Genomic DNA, 17,298 nt, shown 5'->3' on the forward strand with positions numbered 1-17,298 from the left:
ACTACATTCAGATACATGGTGTTGTATCAAGAGAGGGGAGTGCGAGAGCAGTTCAGCACACACATAAGAAGGATAAAGGCAAACAAGCAGAGCTCCCCTGCGAGCCACAGGCACACGGTTTTATTTATGAATTTAATTTGTGTTTTTCTTAAAGAGGCACTTGGCGGCCTGCCTCGACACAGAGGGGAGTTAGGACCCAGAGGAGGACAGCCGGGGAGCTCTTTAAATTAGAAGCAGACTTCTTTTTCTCTCTCTCTCTGTGTCTCTCTCTCCTTCTCAAAAGACAAAGAGACAGGGAGAGGAGAGAAGGGAGAGACAGGGGAGTCTGGAACTGGTTTTGTAGCCACATCTTGTAGGAAATCCTGAACAGAGCATGTTAACGAGGGACACCGAAACCGCGAGCGCCGAGGCTCCCCTCCCTGCACTGTGTGTGTGTGTGCGTGTGTGTGTGTGTGTGTGTGTGTATCAGAAAGTGCAATACACACTCTCAGACATGTGCCCACTGAGCCACTACTGACAAAAAAACACGGCCATACTGTACACACAACCGCACATATGGCAACTACACAATGCATAAATACAGGTAAACACACTCACACTGGATTACATATCGCACAAACAAACATAGCGTCACTAACAGACACACACACACACACACACACACACACACACACACACACACACACAAACCACACACACACCTCTCCGGGGACCAGACAGGGTTTCCCTCTCAGTCTACATCTGCAAACTGTATGTAGGGATGATTGCAAAACTCACAGACACACACACACACACACACACACACACACACACACACACACGCAACAGAGCAGAGAGACCTCCCCATGCGCTTGTATATCTGGCCAAGCTATGCTGTGTTGGCCTATATGAGAACTAATAAAGAACAGATCTTACATAATGGTACGCAACAGTATGCACACTTGTTATAAACACACACACACACACACACAGGGGGAAGAGTGGAAATGAGGGAACAGGGAGGATGATATAGTGGTGACGAAGAGAAAATATTAATCAAGACACAAAGCAGATCTCACTCTCTTTCTCATCCGGCATGTGGGATGGCGTGCACCCTCGGGTGGAGCACATGCATTTTTCTCCCAGATATGATATTGTCACATTTATGAACGTGTGGGAGCCTTCTGAATGCAATATGTGTGATGGAGGGAGAGGGACCAACTGTTTGCATTTAGGTATCATTTGTATCTGTGCTGGATTCAGGTATTGTAGCTTTTTTTTTTTTTTTTGGCATATTCTATTGAGCTGTTGTTGCTGTGTGAGTGTTTGAGGGAGCCGGTGGGCTTTCAAGATATATAGATATTTTTTATTACTTTGTCCAACTTTTTTCATTACTTCTCGCTTCACAATTCAGTTGCTAATCTAGCATGACCTCATCTGAAGCAATAATGCTGAGCAGTATTCACATAGTGCAGAGTTCTATGTTACAATATAATATACTTAACATACTGTATGTTGTGATGATTATTTGGTTAAAACCACAAGATGTGTAGTAAGGAGTTGCTGAAAGATGTATTTTTTTTGCCTGTGACAGAGCTAGGCTAACTTCTGCTTCTGGTCCCAAACCTATCTGCGTGTGCACAGATGAAGTTTTCACAACAGATTTTGTGACTTGTCATCGCAGGAAAAGCACAGGTTTCAATGTTCTCACATGAAACATAGGTCAAATTGCTAAGTTTACAGTGAAAGAGGTCGCTGGTAGTCATTGCTGGTGGTAATATTAGCATCTTTCTGCTCAGTGTTTGGTTTGACTGCCCACAAATGTACTGTTGCATCAGTTTCACTGCACTTATCAACCTTGTTTCCAGCCACAGCAGGAAGCTGTTTTCAGAAAAAAAAAAAAAAAAGAAGTTCTGATAAACCCACCATGCACTACCTCGCCAACACCAAAGGGCAGACAAACAAAGTTAGCAACTAGCTAGTGAGCATAGTGGAGCATTTAGCAGCTAAAGAGCAGACATTTGTCTCTGGAGTGGGTGAAAACAAAGATAACAGGACTCGTCACGTGGCCAGAAACATGACTCCAAATGACTGTCTGCAAAGACACTTTGCTACAAAAACTTTATATGGTGTTTTTAGCTTGTTTCGCTGCTCCAAAATAGCCACAAAAAAATCAATGAATGAATATGCTTAAGTATATTATAGAAAATCACTGAACACCCCTACATAGCCACGGTTTACCTGCACAGGCGTTTTCATTTAGGTTGGCTAATTAGCCCTCTTCTCAGGACTGTGTTGACCTGCTGCACTTGTTGTAATGGGACAATTTACATGAAGAATTAAAGGAATAGTTTGACATTTTTGGGAAACATGCGTATTCAGTTTATTGCCAAGAGTTAGATGAGAAGATTGATATCATGTCCGTCTGGTAAATACGACGCTAACGCTAACAGGAGACGGTTGGTTTAGCTTAGCAGAATGACTGGAAACAGCTAGCCTGGCCCTGTCCAGAGGTAAGCTCAACAAACTTTGGACGGAGCAGCCGTTTCCTGTTTACCGGCTGCTTGCTCCAGCTCCATAAATCTGAATAGGGCCAATTTGAAAAGCCTGGTCACTGCAGGTAAATCACAAATGTAACTCATAAGATAACATATAATGTGAATAATAAGATAAGTGTCCCACTAAGCCTGTGAACCGGCATGCTCGGTACCACGTCCCTGAAACTGGGACACCTAAATGAGTCCAGCCACACATTAGTGTTATTAATTACACCTGTGCTTTTCCTGCTTTGTCATCAAACTCCTGCCTCAATACTTAGCAGAAGATCTTCTGTACACCTTTTTAGGTGACACAAACCTACAAATACTAGTACAAATAAATTACTTAAAAGTAACTGTTGGATTTTTGTGACATTCAAAAATGCAGCCGATAGCTGAGCTCTCCAAAGCTCACATAAAATTCAGTTAATAATGGGATGAAATACAGCTGCTGTTGAGCCCCTTCACAAAGGATGGCTCTATCATCAGGTGTTAATGCACTGATCTGTGACATTAGTCTAACAGATGACACCTGTTTCACCTGACCTTGTAACCGCCTTTAAATCTGGTAAGCCTCAGGCTCCTGGGATCCCATTCCCTCCTCAGCTGCTTCCTTCTCAGCACAGGTGTAGCAGTTACAAGGATGCTGAGGCTCGGCGCTTTCACAAAGTGCTGCGATCTGAGTCTGGAGCAGCCACTATCACACAGTCACCCCTGGGACATTAAGCTCTAATGGCTGCGAAACTGTAAATGTCACAGTGATTTGGGCCGAGCGCCGAGGGGAGAGAGCCCAAAACTGAGTGTGTGTGTGTGTGTGTGTGTGTGTGTGTGTGTGTTTGTGTATGTGTGTGTAGGCGTGTGTGTGTCTGTGTGAGTCTATTGTCATGTCAGTGCCACTGCCTGAGCAAAACGGATCGCAGTGAAAGGGCACTGAAGTGAAGCGGAGTAATTACAGTATGACAAAAGTAAGTACACAGACGACACACACACACACACACACACACACACACACACACACTTTCTCATATATTAGCTGCACACAAGCCAGATATACAGTATATAGGCTACACACATTCTACCCATGTTTGAATGTGCAATAAAGCTTTGCATGCAAGGCCTGTGGGTCACTCCTGTCGTTACATGTAGGAGGATTATTGACCGCTCATTCAGCCCTGCCCCCCTTTAGTTAATGTTCTATAAGCTTTTCAATGGTGGACAAAAGCATTTCTCGCAAGTGACCATCCATTTTCCAGCTGAAATGACAACTGTCTCTGGCATATTTTATAAGCTGTCGCTAGCTAGCTAATCAAGCTAACATGCGTGGGTTGAAAACTCTGAGGCTGACTTCTTAATATTTCCAGCCGACTCATTTTAAAATAGGAATGGGACGAGGAGGGGGACTAACCAATGTGTTTGGCTACAAAATAATGTAGTATGAAATGCTCATTGGTCTTGACAGTAAAGCTGGCTAAGGTTGCTACTGTAGATAGTGCGCTGGTTAGCCGGACATGCTAATGTTTGCAGCTAACGTTAGAGCAGATACACAGTGTTTAATGTATTCCTCATACTTCAGCGCTTGTGTTTTGGGTTTTGAAAAAAAAAAAAAATAGTACAACGCGCACAGCGCTTGCTCATGCACGCACACAACACATGTGCTCATCGATACATGACCGCGCTTTAAAAACCAGTGCCTCCTTCGTTCTGCAGGCCGTTTCTTAATTACACACACCACGGGGGGGGGGGGGTTAGACACAACAGACGTCCATAATGACCGAAAACACAAACACACGTGCTAACACACACACACACACACACACACACACACACACACACACATCCCTTCTGGTGGTCATCCCACTGTGCAGACATGGCTGGTAAAGTTCATTAGCTTCTACTCAGCCTCTACTGTATCTGCATTAATTGGGACAAACCAGGCTGACTGCACGTTATGCTGAATGGTGCAGCGAGCTTCAGGCGCATTGTGGAACCCGACTGAGAGAATGACTATCACGCAATCTGCTGTTGTATGATTATGCCGTGTAATATATTGCATTTACATTAATGGGAGGGATTTACTAAAGCTCTGGCTGTAGGTGGAGGCAAGCAACAAACAGACGAGAGCTACAGATGAACAAGGCTATGGACAGGCCACACATCCGCACAGATGCACACACACACACACACACGCACACAGGATCTCGTGCACAGGCGGGCTGAGAGGCCAACGGACATATCATGACTCTTATATAAGCTTCCCGCCCCCAGAGGTATTTATATCCCTCGTTTGTTATCTATAATAAGACATCTCTCCTTTTTTTTCCCCCCCTCGCTCCTTCACCAGACTCCCCGGTCCTGCTGCGGGAAAATCCTGATTAGTGTCCTGATGACTTGACAGAGAGCGATCGAGAGAGAGATACAGAGACAGGGAGGGAGGAGGAGAGAGAGAGAGGTGGAGGGAGGGACAAAAAAGTGCAGAAAGTGACAAGAAAGATGTATTTCTTTGCGTGTCTGCATGTGTCTGAATTATTGACAACACTGGCGATTCCTCAGCGAGCTGATTTGACAGTCGACCGATTTCACGCCCTACATGTTTGCCCCTTGAAAAGTGCGTATGAGTGTGTGTGTTGGTCCTGAGATAAGGCCAGCGGTCAGGTCTGGTGTGTGTCAACGCCACCTGAGTCCCTAGTTACGTAACGCGGACATGGCATCCCCTGCTCTGCTGCTCACTAACTTATCAATCTGAGGGGGGAAAAAACAGCTTGAAAGGAGGAGATGTAGTTATCACAGGAACTATTAGCAGAGGGTGGAGCAGGAATGTGTGAAAAGGGAAAAGAAAGACAGAAGAGGAAAGAGACTGGAGGAGGGAGTGAATGTGCCTGGAAATAGGGACAGTAAGGGGAGACTGAAGTAGGTGGTGGGATAGAGAGAGGCAGGAGGAGAAGCGAAGGAGTAAGCAGAGAGGTGAAGGGGGAAGGAGAGAGACTGAGGTATTGGCTGTGACGTGGGATAGATGCAGCCGCGGTAAGACAGTTAAAGATAACTCGATTCAGGTGCCCATCGAGATTTTGCTGTGTAAGAGTAAGTGTATCGCTTGCCCGCCCCCATCCTCCTCCTTATTCTTTACCCACCACCCCCCTCCCTCTCTCCTGTTGCCACTCTGTGCAGCCAAGCTCCAGTCTTCCACAATACCCTAATGAGAAAAAGCTGGTAGGAAAATCCTGGACTGAGTCCTACATAAACTTACAGCCATCTCACGGAACAGCCCAAGTAGAGGGGGGCTGAAGAGGAAGAAAAAAAAAAACACATTGGAAGAGAGCGAAAAATTAAAAATCAATGTGGAGAGGTCATCTCCTCATTCCTTTTGGTACTCTATACATGAGTATCGATCTATCCACATATGTCTTTTGTAACGTGTTGGCACACAGTGTTATCGCACACACTATCAAAAGCTGCAAGACTGGTCTTTTAGGAATTAAAATGTCTTCAAGTGTTTTATTTTATGGTCTGCTTATTTAGTGCTAGTACTATTTCAGTGACCTTAGCTTTACATTGTACAGTAGCCCACCGACTGGTAAATGAAATAAGTTGAGACCCTCTTGTCCTAAAGCCAACCAACTAACAACCACCCCACCAACCACTCAATCAATCAATCAATCAATCAATCACCAAATCAACCACCAATCCAACCAGTCTCTACCAGTCAAGCAGCCAATTATCCAAACAGTCAACCAATGAAATACCTATCCAGTCAGCCCACAAATCTACCAAGCAGTCAAGAAACCACCCAATTAACGACCCAACCAGTAAAACACATAACCATCCAATCAGTCAAACAACCAAATAAACCAGCCAACCCCCCAGTGAAATAATCAACCAATCATCTACCCACCCGACTAGTCAAACACCCCACCGTCCAACCAGTCAACCAACCACCTAACCAAACAGCCAACCATCAAAACATTTAACCAATCATCTAACCAGACAGCCGCTCCTGATAATTACCTGCAGATGACAGTGACAGGATTGTTTTGCTTTTTCATTCGTCTTAATCACGTCAAGCTGCTTTTCTGCAGCAGCAGGAATTAACTGCCGGGTTTTATCTGCACTAATTGTTCTCCCCTGAACAAATAATTGATTGAAAATCAGTGACATGTTTGCTGTCTGGAGACAAACACACACACACACACACACGTGACTGTGCATATCAAACAAGAGACAATATGAGAGGGGAGATACTGTAGCTGGAGGCGAAAACAAAGCTTATGAGCGGGTGAGACTCACACACACACACACACACACACACACATTGATGGGATCTTTACAGGGCCACAGACGAGTTCCTGAACACATCTGTAAAAGTCTACCCCCCCTCTCACTTCCTTTTTCACTACCTTCCGTTATCAGACCCCTCCGCCGCTCCTCTTTTCCTCTCACCCCCCCCCCCCCCCCCCCCCCCCCTTCCTCCGTTGGGGAGCTAGCCTGTGGTTTTTACAGGATTCACATTAATTTGTTAACTAGGCCACCGGAGTCACGGGGGCGGAAGAGCTCAACACAGTCTGACAAGAGAAACGAAGCAGCGCGACAAAATACAAGCGCGTAAAAAAGTTGGCGGCTGCTGCCTCACCCTCAATCAGAGAGTTGCATTTCTACTCAGCTCGATGTCTTTCTCACACACATATTCATGGAAACAGGCACACACAAACTCAATCGCACACATATGCTGACACATGCGCACAGCCAAACACACACACACACACACACACACACACACACACACAGAGACAGTGAGAGTGCTTCCTGCTGCTGTCTGGCAGTCTACAGTGGAGTTTGCGGTTTGCCCCTGAATCACTGTGGTCGGAGTCTCACCGGGTGTGTATCAGGTTAGCCAGTCCTACCCTGCCAACACACACACACACACGCAGGCAGCTGCCAGGCCCAGCCCACAAACACAGTTAGCGCATTTACATGCACTTAAGTAACCGGGTTACTAAAGACAAACCAGGTTACGCAAGTAACCAGAGAACGTGTGATGGCTTTACCAGAGAGCAGCCATAAACCGCAGCTTCAGTCTGCCATGCTCCACCATGAATCCAAAGACGCAGCGCTCAGATTCGATCTATTCTCAGTGTTTAGATTAGGCTCCTCAGGGCTTTTCACTGGCCAGACAGGCAGACACCTCAGAGACACACTTTTCCATTCATTATATAATTTTTTTATTCACTTGTTAATTAGTGTTTCGAGAGCCACGATATTTTTTTCCCCTTGGATTTGTAAAAAGCAGAAATATGGCTACAAGTCTAAAATAAGACAACAAGAACATCAACAATGTACCTTCCCATCAGCGCAACATATGAGGCCTGTCATACTCACTGCTGCTCCTGCAGTTTTTTTTTTCACATTATAAAAACCTGCCGACAAAAGGAAGGCTGGGGTGTCGAGTTTGACTCACTGGACAGGTACGACGCAACAGGTAAACACGGAGGAAGTTCCTGGAGGAATTAGAAAATAAAGGTTCCCCAACGAGGTAAATAAAGGCCCCCAGGTCACTACTGACAATTTCCAGTATTTGTTTTGAACAAAGTGGGCTGTGTTATTATATATATGTTATATATTATATAAGTCACCATTTTGCACCATTTCTTTTGGCTGAATGATACATTTTCTCCCAAAGTTTTGCAATGTTTTTAACAGACATTCAGGTCTAACATAGTATAGTATATACATATACAGTATGTATATATGTTTTTTTTTACTATTATGTGCGACAGTGCTTACAGGTGCAGCGAGGGAGTAAGAATTGGCTGAGAAAATTAGCATCCACTTGTTGGTGTGTGATTGTTTGACCCAGAGGAAGACCTGAGTGCGGTGGATATGTGTTGGTCTTGTTTTTATTTATGCCTTGATTTTTAGGGGAATCCATTCCCCCTCCTGTGGACACAGGACCCCTTTCAGATCTGTTTTCTTTTCTGTTTGAGTGTTGAGGCTAATAATCAATACGTGATTGGCAATGTTGAAAAGATTTCTATTACGTATGTGAGATTTCCATGATGAGGAATTTATTTGTAGCAACTACAGCAGCAACAGCAATTTGCAACAAGATGCTAAATGCGCCAGCATTTTTCTTCCAAATAGACATGTTTTAGCTGGGCTGGACGATGACCTGCGGTTACTTTTGCAACATGTAATAATGCACCACTCTGTGCACCAAAGGAAGAGTTCCCAGGAAAAGATCTACCAAACGCCAGGTGTGCAGAGCAGAAAATGTAAAAACTGTAATGAGCAGACTATAGGTCGAAACTACAGTGCTGTAGCAATCAGCCCTAGAAAGTAGAAAAACGAGTAGCAGGCTGAGCACAAAGAAGGGTTCTCTTTGTGCTCAGCCTGTTTGCAGTTTAACAGCTTAAACAAAGCTCCTCATTAAGAACGGACCTCATACTGAGTCGTCTACTCACACCTTACTGCAGTCTGAGCTCTGCCTCGGCCCTGCTCCCTTTCGTCGTCTCTCTCTCAATCTCCTGCCACCTCTTTCTGATTGTCACTGCTGTTTTTCATCAATAATTGGCACTTTCAACGCAGCGGCGGCGGCTGAATCACTGAATTCATACACACACACACACACACACACTGTATAGTGTGTCAGGAGTTTGTCATTGCCAGTAAACTGATCTATCACTGTTGTCAGTGGATCGGTGTTTGGATTGGGCTCAACACATTATGCGAAGAGAACCTTCGCTTTCTTCAAAGACCTCGGTGCCTGTGAGTGTGTGATGAGTGTGTACGCAACAGATGTTAGTTGGATTTTAAGACACAAGCACAAGGTAGGGCCGCATGATACGGACAACCAAACATCATTGCAATTATGCTGGTAAATAACAACTGATATTTAGATTGGTATGTGATGAACACTCAGTCATTTCCGTCTGCCGAAGCCAAGAGCAAAGGCTGAGTGACTAACAGCGATAAATCCCAACGACTAACATTCAATTCTGAATGTAACAAAGATTTTCGAGCACAATAACAAAGCCCTACACCCACACACATTCGCCTACATGAATGCCAGCTACAGTCAGCACTCAGTGTTTTTGACTGTAGCTGCGTTCTCATTAGAGAGCGCACAGAAAGTGTCATTGGATGAATATCTGTTGTCCCCATTTCCCCTCTTTACTTTTCAACGTCTTAATGATTTCCTACATTTCCCAGAATGCCCCTTTGTCCATCCCTAAAGAATGCACCAGAGCATTTTAACTATGGGTTTCACATGTTGGTGCAGAGAGAGCAATAGCAAAGTAAATAGGAAATTTTCCAGTTAAGAACGGCAAAATCACAACATGTGCACTGCATTCTGGTCTATTGAGGCTATAGAAAGCAGTACCTCTGACACTGCTGCTTCTAAGATGGATTAGCCTCATTGTCTGACTCTACTGACAGGATACTGACGCTTAGATATCTGAAAATGTTACTTAAAGCTGCACCAGTCAATATTTTATATTAACAAGTGATCAAATGACTATGTGGAATGTGAACTGGGTAGCGTGTAGTGACAAACCCATTATCATCTGCCTGCAGTTTCCCCTCAGCTCTAACGAGCATTTTAGCACCTTTCAGGTCATTGTTTTGGTTTTCCGGCCAGCAACTGTTTTGGTTCACTCTCACCGCCCTCGTGTCATTTTCGGCCGCACCAGGCGGCTGTTCTGAGCAAAAGAAAAATCTCTCATAAACTCACTATACACCGCCTGTCCAGCACCAAACAACACACAAACAAAGTTAGCGGCTAGCAGGTGAACATAGCAGTGCATCTAGCTGCTAAAATGTCAGGTGGGCAGAAATATGGCTCCAATCTGAATGCTAATGTTGCTCTGTGTCTGCTGGGTGTGTAAACAGGCAACTGCTAGTAACAGCTAGTCCACAAGGCTTCTAATTGGGGTACAGTAAGTCAGGGGGGAGTCTGATTGGTCAACAATTAGCAAAAGTAATATCTGATTGATCACCAAGTCATCAAACATGGCATTGATTGGGTAACAACTGGTCATTGGTGGAGTTATGTGAATGGGCAACAACTAGTCACGGAGGCTTCTGATTGGTCAACAATATCTACAAGTTGTGTTTTACATAAAAACTTGCTTTTAAAAATCCCAGCTAGGCATATGTTAAATTTTAATATGATTGTGTATGCAGCTCATACATATACACACAAATACACACACACACACACACACACACACACAGATACACATCCCTTGTGGCAAGCACTTTCCATGCAAAATACATGCAAGTCACATCACATGCTCAACAAGACACATGAATCACATGTTCCCCCCACCCCACACACACAAACACACTCTTACACACCCCACACACACACTAAAAAAGGCCTTGCATGTTAAATGAATACTTCATTAAACATAATCTTTCAGTGCATACTCAGAGTTCATCCAGACTCCCAGTGAGTTAAAGAGTACATACAGATTCAGTTCATATAGCGAATATGGAAAAGGCACACACACACCCACACACACACACATACATACATATACAGTATGCATCTTCTAAAATGTAGACACATGATCACACACACCTATGAAAGAAGTTCAGATAGAATTCGCAATGACCATCAAACTCTCAAACTGCAAGAAGTTGGAAATGTCTGAAATTCTCCAAGGAGAACTGGGAGAGAGGGTGGGGGGGCGTACTGTGAGGGAGAGAATATGAAAGTTGATGGCTGGTACAGGCCTACTTTTTCACCTCTTAAAAAATGCTCTCTGAAATCCCACTCGGCTCTCCAACTGAGTTTTGATTTTATTTTCTCCCCCCCATCCCCCCCGTTCTCTTTTTTTCTTTTTCGCTCTTCTTCTTCTACTGGTTTTGGAGGCCGTCGGAGATGGCACACACACACGCACGCACGCACGCACACACCCTTCCTCACTCTCCAGCCAACGTGAGGCTTTTAACTCCAGAGGAGGGAAAAAGGCGAGGGGTCCGGGAGAAAAGGGAAGCACAAAAGGAGGAGGAGGAGGAGGGGTGAGAAGGGAGAATAGGCGACGGGGAGGGTAGGAGACATTTTCTGCTGATTAAGTAAGTGTTTGCTTCGGCTTCCATTATTTGACAGACGCATCAGAGCAACGAGCAACAAATGCGAAAGCCAGCTTTGCCAAAATATAGAGAAAAGCAAAAAAAAAAAAAAAAAACAGAAGGCAAAAACAACAAATCTCTAGCATATTTCGCCAAAATCCCCCCACTCCCTTGAGCGCGAGTGGTTTTGTCGGCCTTCCAATGAGGCCGTTTCAACGTGATGACAAACACCTATTCTGGCCAGGTGTCCTCCCTCGCTGTTCGGGGGCCATGTAATCCTCTGCTTAAATCAGCGTGAGCAAAGGATAGAGAGCACTGGACACGTTCCCAAACTCCCCTCCTCCTCCTCCGTCTTGGCACAACATCCAGCTCCCCCGCCAGAGAGGAGACACCTACGGGAGTCCTGTGGAAGTGTGTGTATGTGTGTGTGTGCTGCTTACACAACCTCACTCACACAGACATACACATAGACACACACACACACACACACACACACACACACACACACACACACACAAAAGCTCTCACTCTCTATCATACACAGATTCTGCAGGAATCATTAGCAAAACCAGCAGAGGGAATTTCACACAGGCAATGTGCCGGGCAAAACATCACTCAGAGCGTGCACCCCAGGGGTCTTCAATTAGACCCTAAATACCTCAGCGAGTATCCAGGGGTCCTAATTACTTCAGACTGCTGAAGGCCGGGGGCTTACCGGGGATATGCCTGTTTAGAATAGATTCTGGCCCCGAGATCAGTCGGGTTTTCCCGTGTTGTCGGTCTACAGCATCAGACAGAGGAAGCGGTCTCTGTGCATCAGAGCCGAGGCAGAGCTGGCTGCTGGTGGTGTGCTGTGGATGTATTTATAGCAGGAGTGCGAGAGACTACTGCAGGATTAATTCTCCAACCAGAAAGCAGAGAGAGAGAGAGAGAGAGAGAGAGAGAGAGACAGCGGCAGAGGAGGGCCACAGATCAAGAGAGGAAGAGTTAAAAATATAGCCAGAGATACATCTGCTCCCAAAGCATTAGTGTACACACAGCACACACACACACACACACACACACTCACACACACACACACACTCACACACAGGGGGCATGGAGACCGATCGATCTCAGCAGTGTTACAGTGCATTACAGAAGCGGCGACCTTTTCCTAAATCGGTACAAATAGACCTTAAAGGGCAAACGAGAAGACAGAGAACGTCTAAATACAAATCCTTACGGCCCCGGGGACCCGTGTCCACACACACAGCATTCAAACCTCATCACAAATCGCGCGGCAGTCATTTCAATATGTTCAAATCCTCATCCCATGTCAAAGCAGGGTCTGCAAAACTTTGCCTGACTGATCCGTGTCAAACCACAGGCCCAATTCGACCTGAAAAGAGTTGGCTGCCGTCGGAGAAGAAAGGCCTTGACGCCAGGTAGGACTTCAGCGCGGCAAACAGAGAAGAGCACAGCAGGTCGACACTTTCATCACACCGCATGGAAGTTGTGCAAAACATCACTGGTTGTCAGTGGCGACAGCGGCTGCCTCACGAGATCTCAGCAGATGTTTGGTCGGATCATTTGCGGTTCCAGATCCTGGGTCAGGTTTTTTGTAATGCATTACTGACATGATGGAGGAGCCAATTTGGACTGGTTCTTACTTCAGCTGAAACAATTAATCGATTGGTAGGAAAATGCATCAGCAACCTTTTAAATAATCGACCAATTGTTGAGTCATTTTTCAAGCTAAAAAGCCAAACATTAGTTAGCTCCAGCTCCTCAGATGTGATCATCATCTGCTTTTCATTTTCTCATCATTCTCTCACCCTTTTTCTGATATTTTAAAGACCAAACAATGACTTGAGAAAAGAATTGGCAGAATTGGCTGACTAACTGGCATATTAATCAATAATGAAAATGATTATTAGATCCATCCCTAGTTCTTACCATTTCACCACTAAAAACTGAAATGATGTGCAGAATTTGTCCTATTTTAGAAAAATGTATCATCCGTCGTACAAAGGATGCAATATACAACTGCAATAATTATCCCCTAGCAACACTGTACAACTTGGGAATTACATAACTGTATAAGTACAACGTCATATTGATGCTAATGTGCACATTTTCAGGTGGCTCAATAATAATTTAAATAAATCGTGCTTTTCCATCTCTGATTGGTTTGTAACAAACTCCACCAACTTCATACTCCCGCAAACTAAACAAGAAATTATACCAATTAAATCTTTTCTCCCAACAAATGTCACTCACAGATCCAATCTAAAAGGCACCGGGTCAAATTCTTATCAAACGGGTATGTTCTGCCCTAATGTGGGGGTCCCAGTGGGGGGTCCGCGAAATGCAAACGTTTGAGAACCCCTGACTTGATACTGATAATAGTGTCAAGGATCGCCTTTGCTCCCCGAGGAGGCACAAGGGACTCATGTGCCCTGCTTAAAAAAAAAAAGTCTATTTTTAAGACCTTTAAAGATCTGACATTTACAGACATGGAAATCAGCTGTGATCGCTGGGAATAAAGAAGGGGCGGGGGGGGGGGGGGGGGGGGGCTGCTCGCGACAAGTGCAAGCAGCATTTTCTGGGGGAAGAGGAGAACAGGCTTACTTAGCATCTAAATTAAAACAGTGACAAATGAGGAAAGAGGGGCGAGTTATGATGTGAAGCAACAGACGAGGCAGAAGGGACGGATGGATGGAGGGAGGAGGAGGAGGCATGGGAGGGAGGCAGACAGGGGAGGAAGGAGCAGAGGTAATCCGAATGACATTAACACACACACACACACAAAGCACCTACGAGAAAAAACAAAGGCTGAAACCTCCAGAGCAGAGCAGTATCGGCCAAGGAAACATTCCTTCCCATAGCTCTCTCACATCCAGCTACCAACACACACACATACGCACAAAAACACACACGTTGCCTACACACCAAGACAGAAAGACAGACACTGAGAGACAGAAAGGAGTCTCCAGTGCCTCCTTCTCCTCTCCCCAGGGAAGTGAATCAGTGCAGGTCTGTACACTTATGAATCAATAACGCACTTCAGTGGCAGGAATGATTCAATGAGGCTCTGTGACTGGAATAGACTCCACCCCTCCGCAGCTTTTCACCCTGAAGTAAAGCTCAATAAAGCAGGCCACTCCAGGTGTGTATCAATAAACTAATTAGAACACGCAGGACCCCTCACTGTAGACCGGGTCACGTGAGGTCGATAGATTTTCATCGCTCGCATTCGTTATGAATAATCGATCTGAAGGTAACACCGGCTCAGAGGAATCACAGCACGACGTGGGAACAGTAAGAGCGTGTGGGCTTGAGGAGCAAAACACACACACACACACACACACACACACACACACACACACGTCCTGTCAGGTGACTATGGATGCAGCTCCAGTGGTTCCAACACACACACACACACACACATTTGAGTCACACAAATACGCCTCAGAATCTGATCTTTTTGTTCATATTAGGTCATGAAGCTTGTTCACTGGATACACACAATAGGAAGAAGTTAGATCAACACACACACACACACACACACACACACACACACACACAGATACACGTCGAACCTGTGTGTCTAAGCAGGCCACGTGTTTACTCTTTGATTCCAAGTCTCGTGGTCGTTCAATAATAAGGTCAACTGGAGAAGCTGCCAAGCAGGTGTTTCTTACCTGTCACAGGTGTGCGCATGAGCAGACTCCTATCTGAAAAGTAAAAGGATATGGGTTGCAGACCATCTTGAGACACCAGCTCCGAGGCCGGGTGGTTTGTTTCAGGTAGAAGAAGACCACGGGCGCCAGGGTGGGGTAGGGCAGGCTCTCGTCGCCGCTCGCCGACGCCTCCTCCCCGGCTGTAGAGATCCCGTCAGGCGCCGGGGACGCCGGCTCCACCGCCGCCTCGCCGCGCTCCCCGCCTCCTATCCGGACCCCGGACAGGTCGTTGAGCTTGATGAAAGTCCTCGGCAGAGAGGAGCGGCCCTCCGAGCCCCTGGCGTCGGGGACCCCGGAGAGATTTCCCCCATCCTCGGCCATCATTCGCCTCCTGCGACCATGAACATATGATGAGACAGAGTAAATACAGCTGACGTGTCTGCGGCAGCCGGAACAGATTCAAGAGTACATTTAAATCTGCTGCTTTTTATTTAGACATCTACCAACTTTGCATATAGTGAAAAAAAACATCCCGCTGCACATATACTCACAATTACATCTGAGTATTGTCGGAGCAGGCAACAGGGAGCAGTGGTGGTGGAGGGATTATTTTAGGAAAACATGCGCACACCTCATCGAAAAACGATTTGCATTAAATTGTTCTAAAAGAAAGAATATTATACAAAACAGTTTTTTTTTATGGATACAGATACGACTACGCATATATTTGTTGCTATAAGCTGGTAAACAGAATTGAGCCCCCACCCCAAAAAAAAAAAAAAAATCAAGAGGGGCTCGCATTCCTTTTCATCAAAAACAATGCCAAAATCTTTCTCCCATCAGCAACAACAGCCTGTGATTGGTCTAATTCGTTTCCAAACTTCAGCTCCATCACTTAGCGACCGACAGCACGCTGCCCGTGAAGTGATCTGCAGCAGTTCTCTTTGTAAACGAGTGCAGGAGCATCTTTCCGCTCGATGTTATTACCTGTAATGGACTCGGTCGATGTGCCCAAAGCGCGCTCAGTCATCGCATGATCAGTTTTTGCCGTGGCTATAAAGTCCACACCAGTCTGAAGAAAAATAACCCGGTTGGTAAGAAAGGCAGACGAGGAGGAAAGAGATAAAGAAGAGAGGGAACAGGGGGGAGAAGAGAGAGGAGAGGGTCTTGTGGGTTTTGGTGCGCCTGGCGGACCGTATAGTTTCCAGGTGGTGTGCCGCTGCGCGGGTCTGTCTCTCTACAGACGCCTGTGCGCCCAGGCCCCGGTCTCCGGTGTCCAAGCCTCTCCAGGGGCCTCAGCAACACTTCATAAGCATCCTCCGTTAGAAATGAAACAGGTAACCGTGAGATGTGTGTCTACTTTCGCTGCGTTCAGCCCCAGGTTCAATATTAACGCCGCGCACAAACTTCTTGATGGTTCCCTCCTCCTCCGCAGAGCTGATGGGCAGACCCCCAAAAACAGCAGAAATAACGAAAATTAGTGATCTATTCGTTTCCCGCGTTTTCCTCCGCTGTTTTCTCCCTTCAAATTGTGAATCCAGTACTTTTCGTTGCATCCACAGGCGGTTTTCAGCGCGTATCCCGCATCAGTGTTTTAAAGATCCATGGAGATGCTGCTGCACGTCCTGTCGCTGAGCACGAACAGGCGTCAGAGAGGCAGCCTTTGATATTCTCTAAATCTCACGAACACCTCCCCTCTCCATTGTTGCACACATGGACCACCGGGCGCTCCTGCTCTCACTCTTGTCTCCTCCAGACTGTAGTCGGTCGGTTCCGTCCATCAGCAAAGCTCACACAGCTGGATCCTGGGGGATCCTAACTTCTCACTCCCCGCCCGCCGAGCGCCCGCTCTGCACCAATCACGGCGCGGCCTGACTCGGCGCTCCCTCCCCACTGGCCGAGATGGATGTCGATCGGAGCTGTGCAGCGGGGAGGAGGGGGTGAAACAGCTGGAATCTTATTGTCAACTGTCGGCCAATGGGAAGCGAGGGAGCGGTGGCATCCAGCAGCATGGCTGTGTGATTGGCGCAGAGCTTTATTATGGGGAA

General features: G+C 46.0%; 1 protein-coding gene across 1 annotated transcript in view; it reads right to left on the reverse strand.

Annotated features, from left to right (window-relative positions):
* The window catches only part of cacna1g (calcium channel, voltage-dependent, T type, alpha 1G subunit), a 218,334-nt gene extending 202,703 nt beyond the window's left edge, over positions 1 to 15,631 (reverse strand). Inside the window, exon 1 of the mRNA XM_070927129.1 lies at positions 15,324 to 15,631. Within this exon, the coding sequence (XP_070783230.1) occupies positions 15,324 to 15,631 (308 nt within the window). The remainder of the gene's footprint in view (positions 1 to 15,323) is intronic.
* Between the last annotated feature and the right edge of the window lie 1,667 nt (positions 15,632 to 17,298).

Source organism: Enoplosus armatus, chromosome 20 (assembly GCF_043641665.1).
Source record: "Enoplosus armatus isolate fEnoArm2 chromosome 20, fEnoArm2.hap1, whole genome shotgun sequence".
Lineage (NCBI taxonomy): Eukaryota > Metazoa > Chordata > Actinopteri > Centrarchiformes > Enoplosidae > Enoplosus > Enoplosus armatus.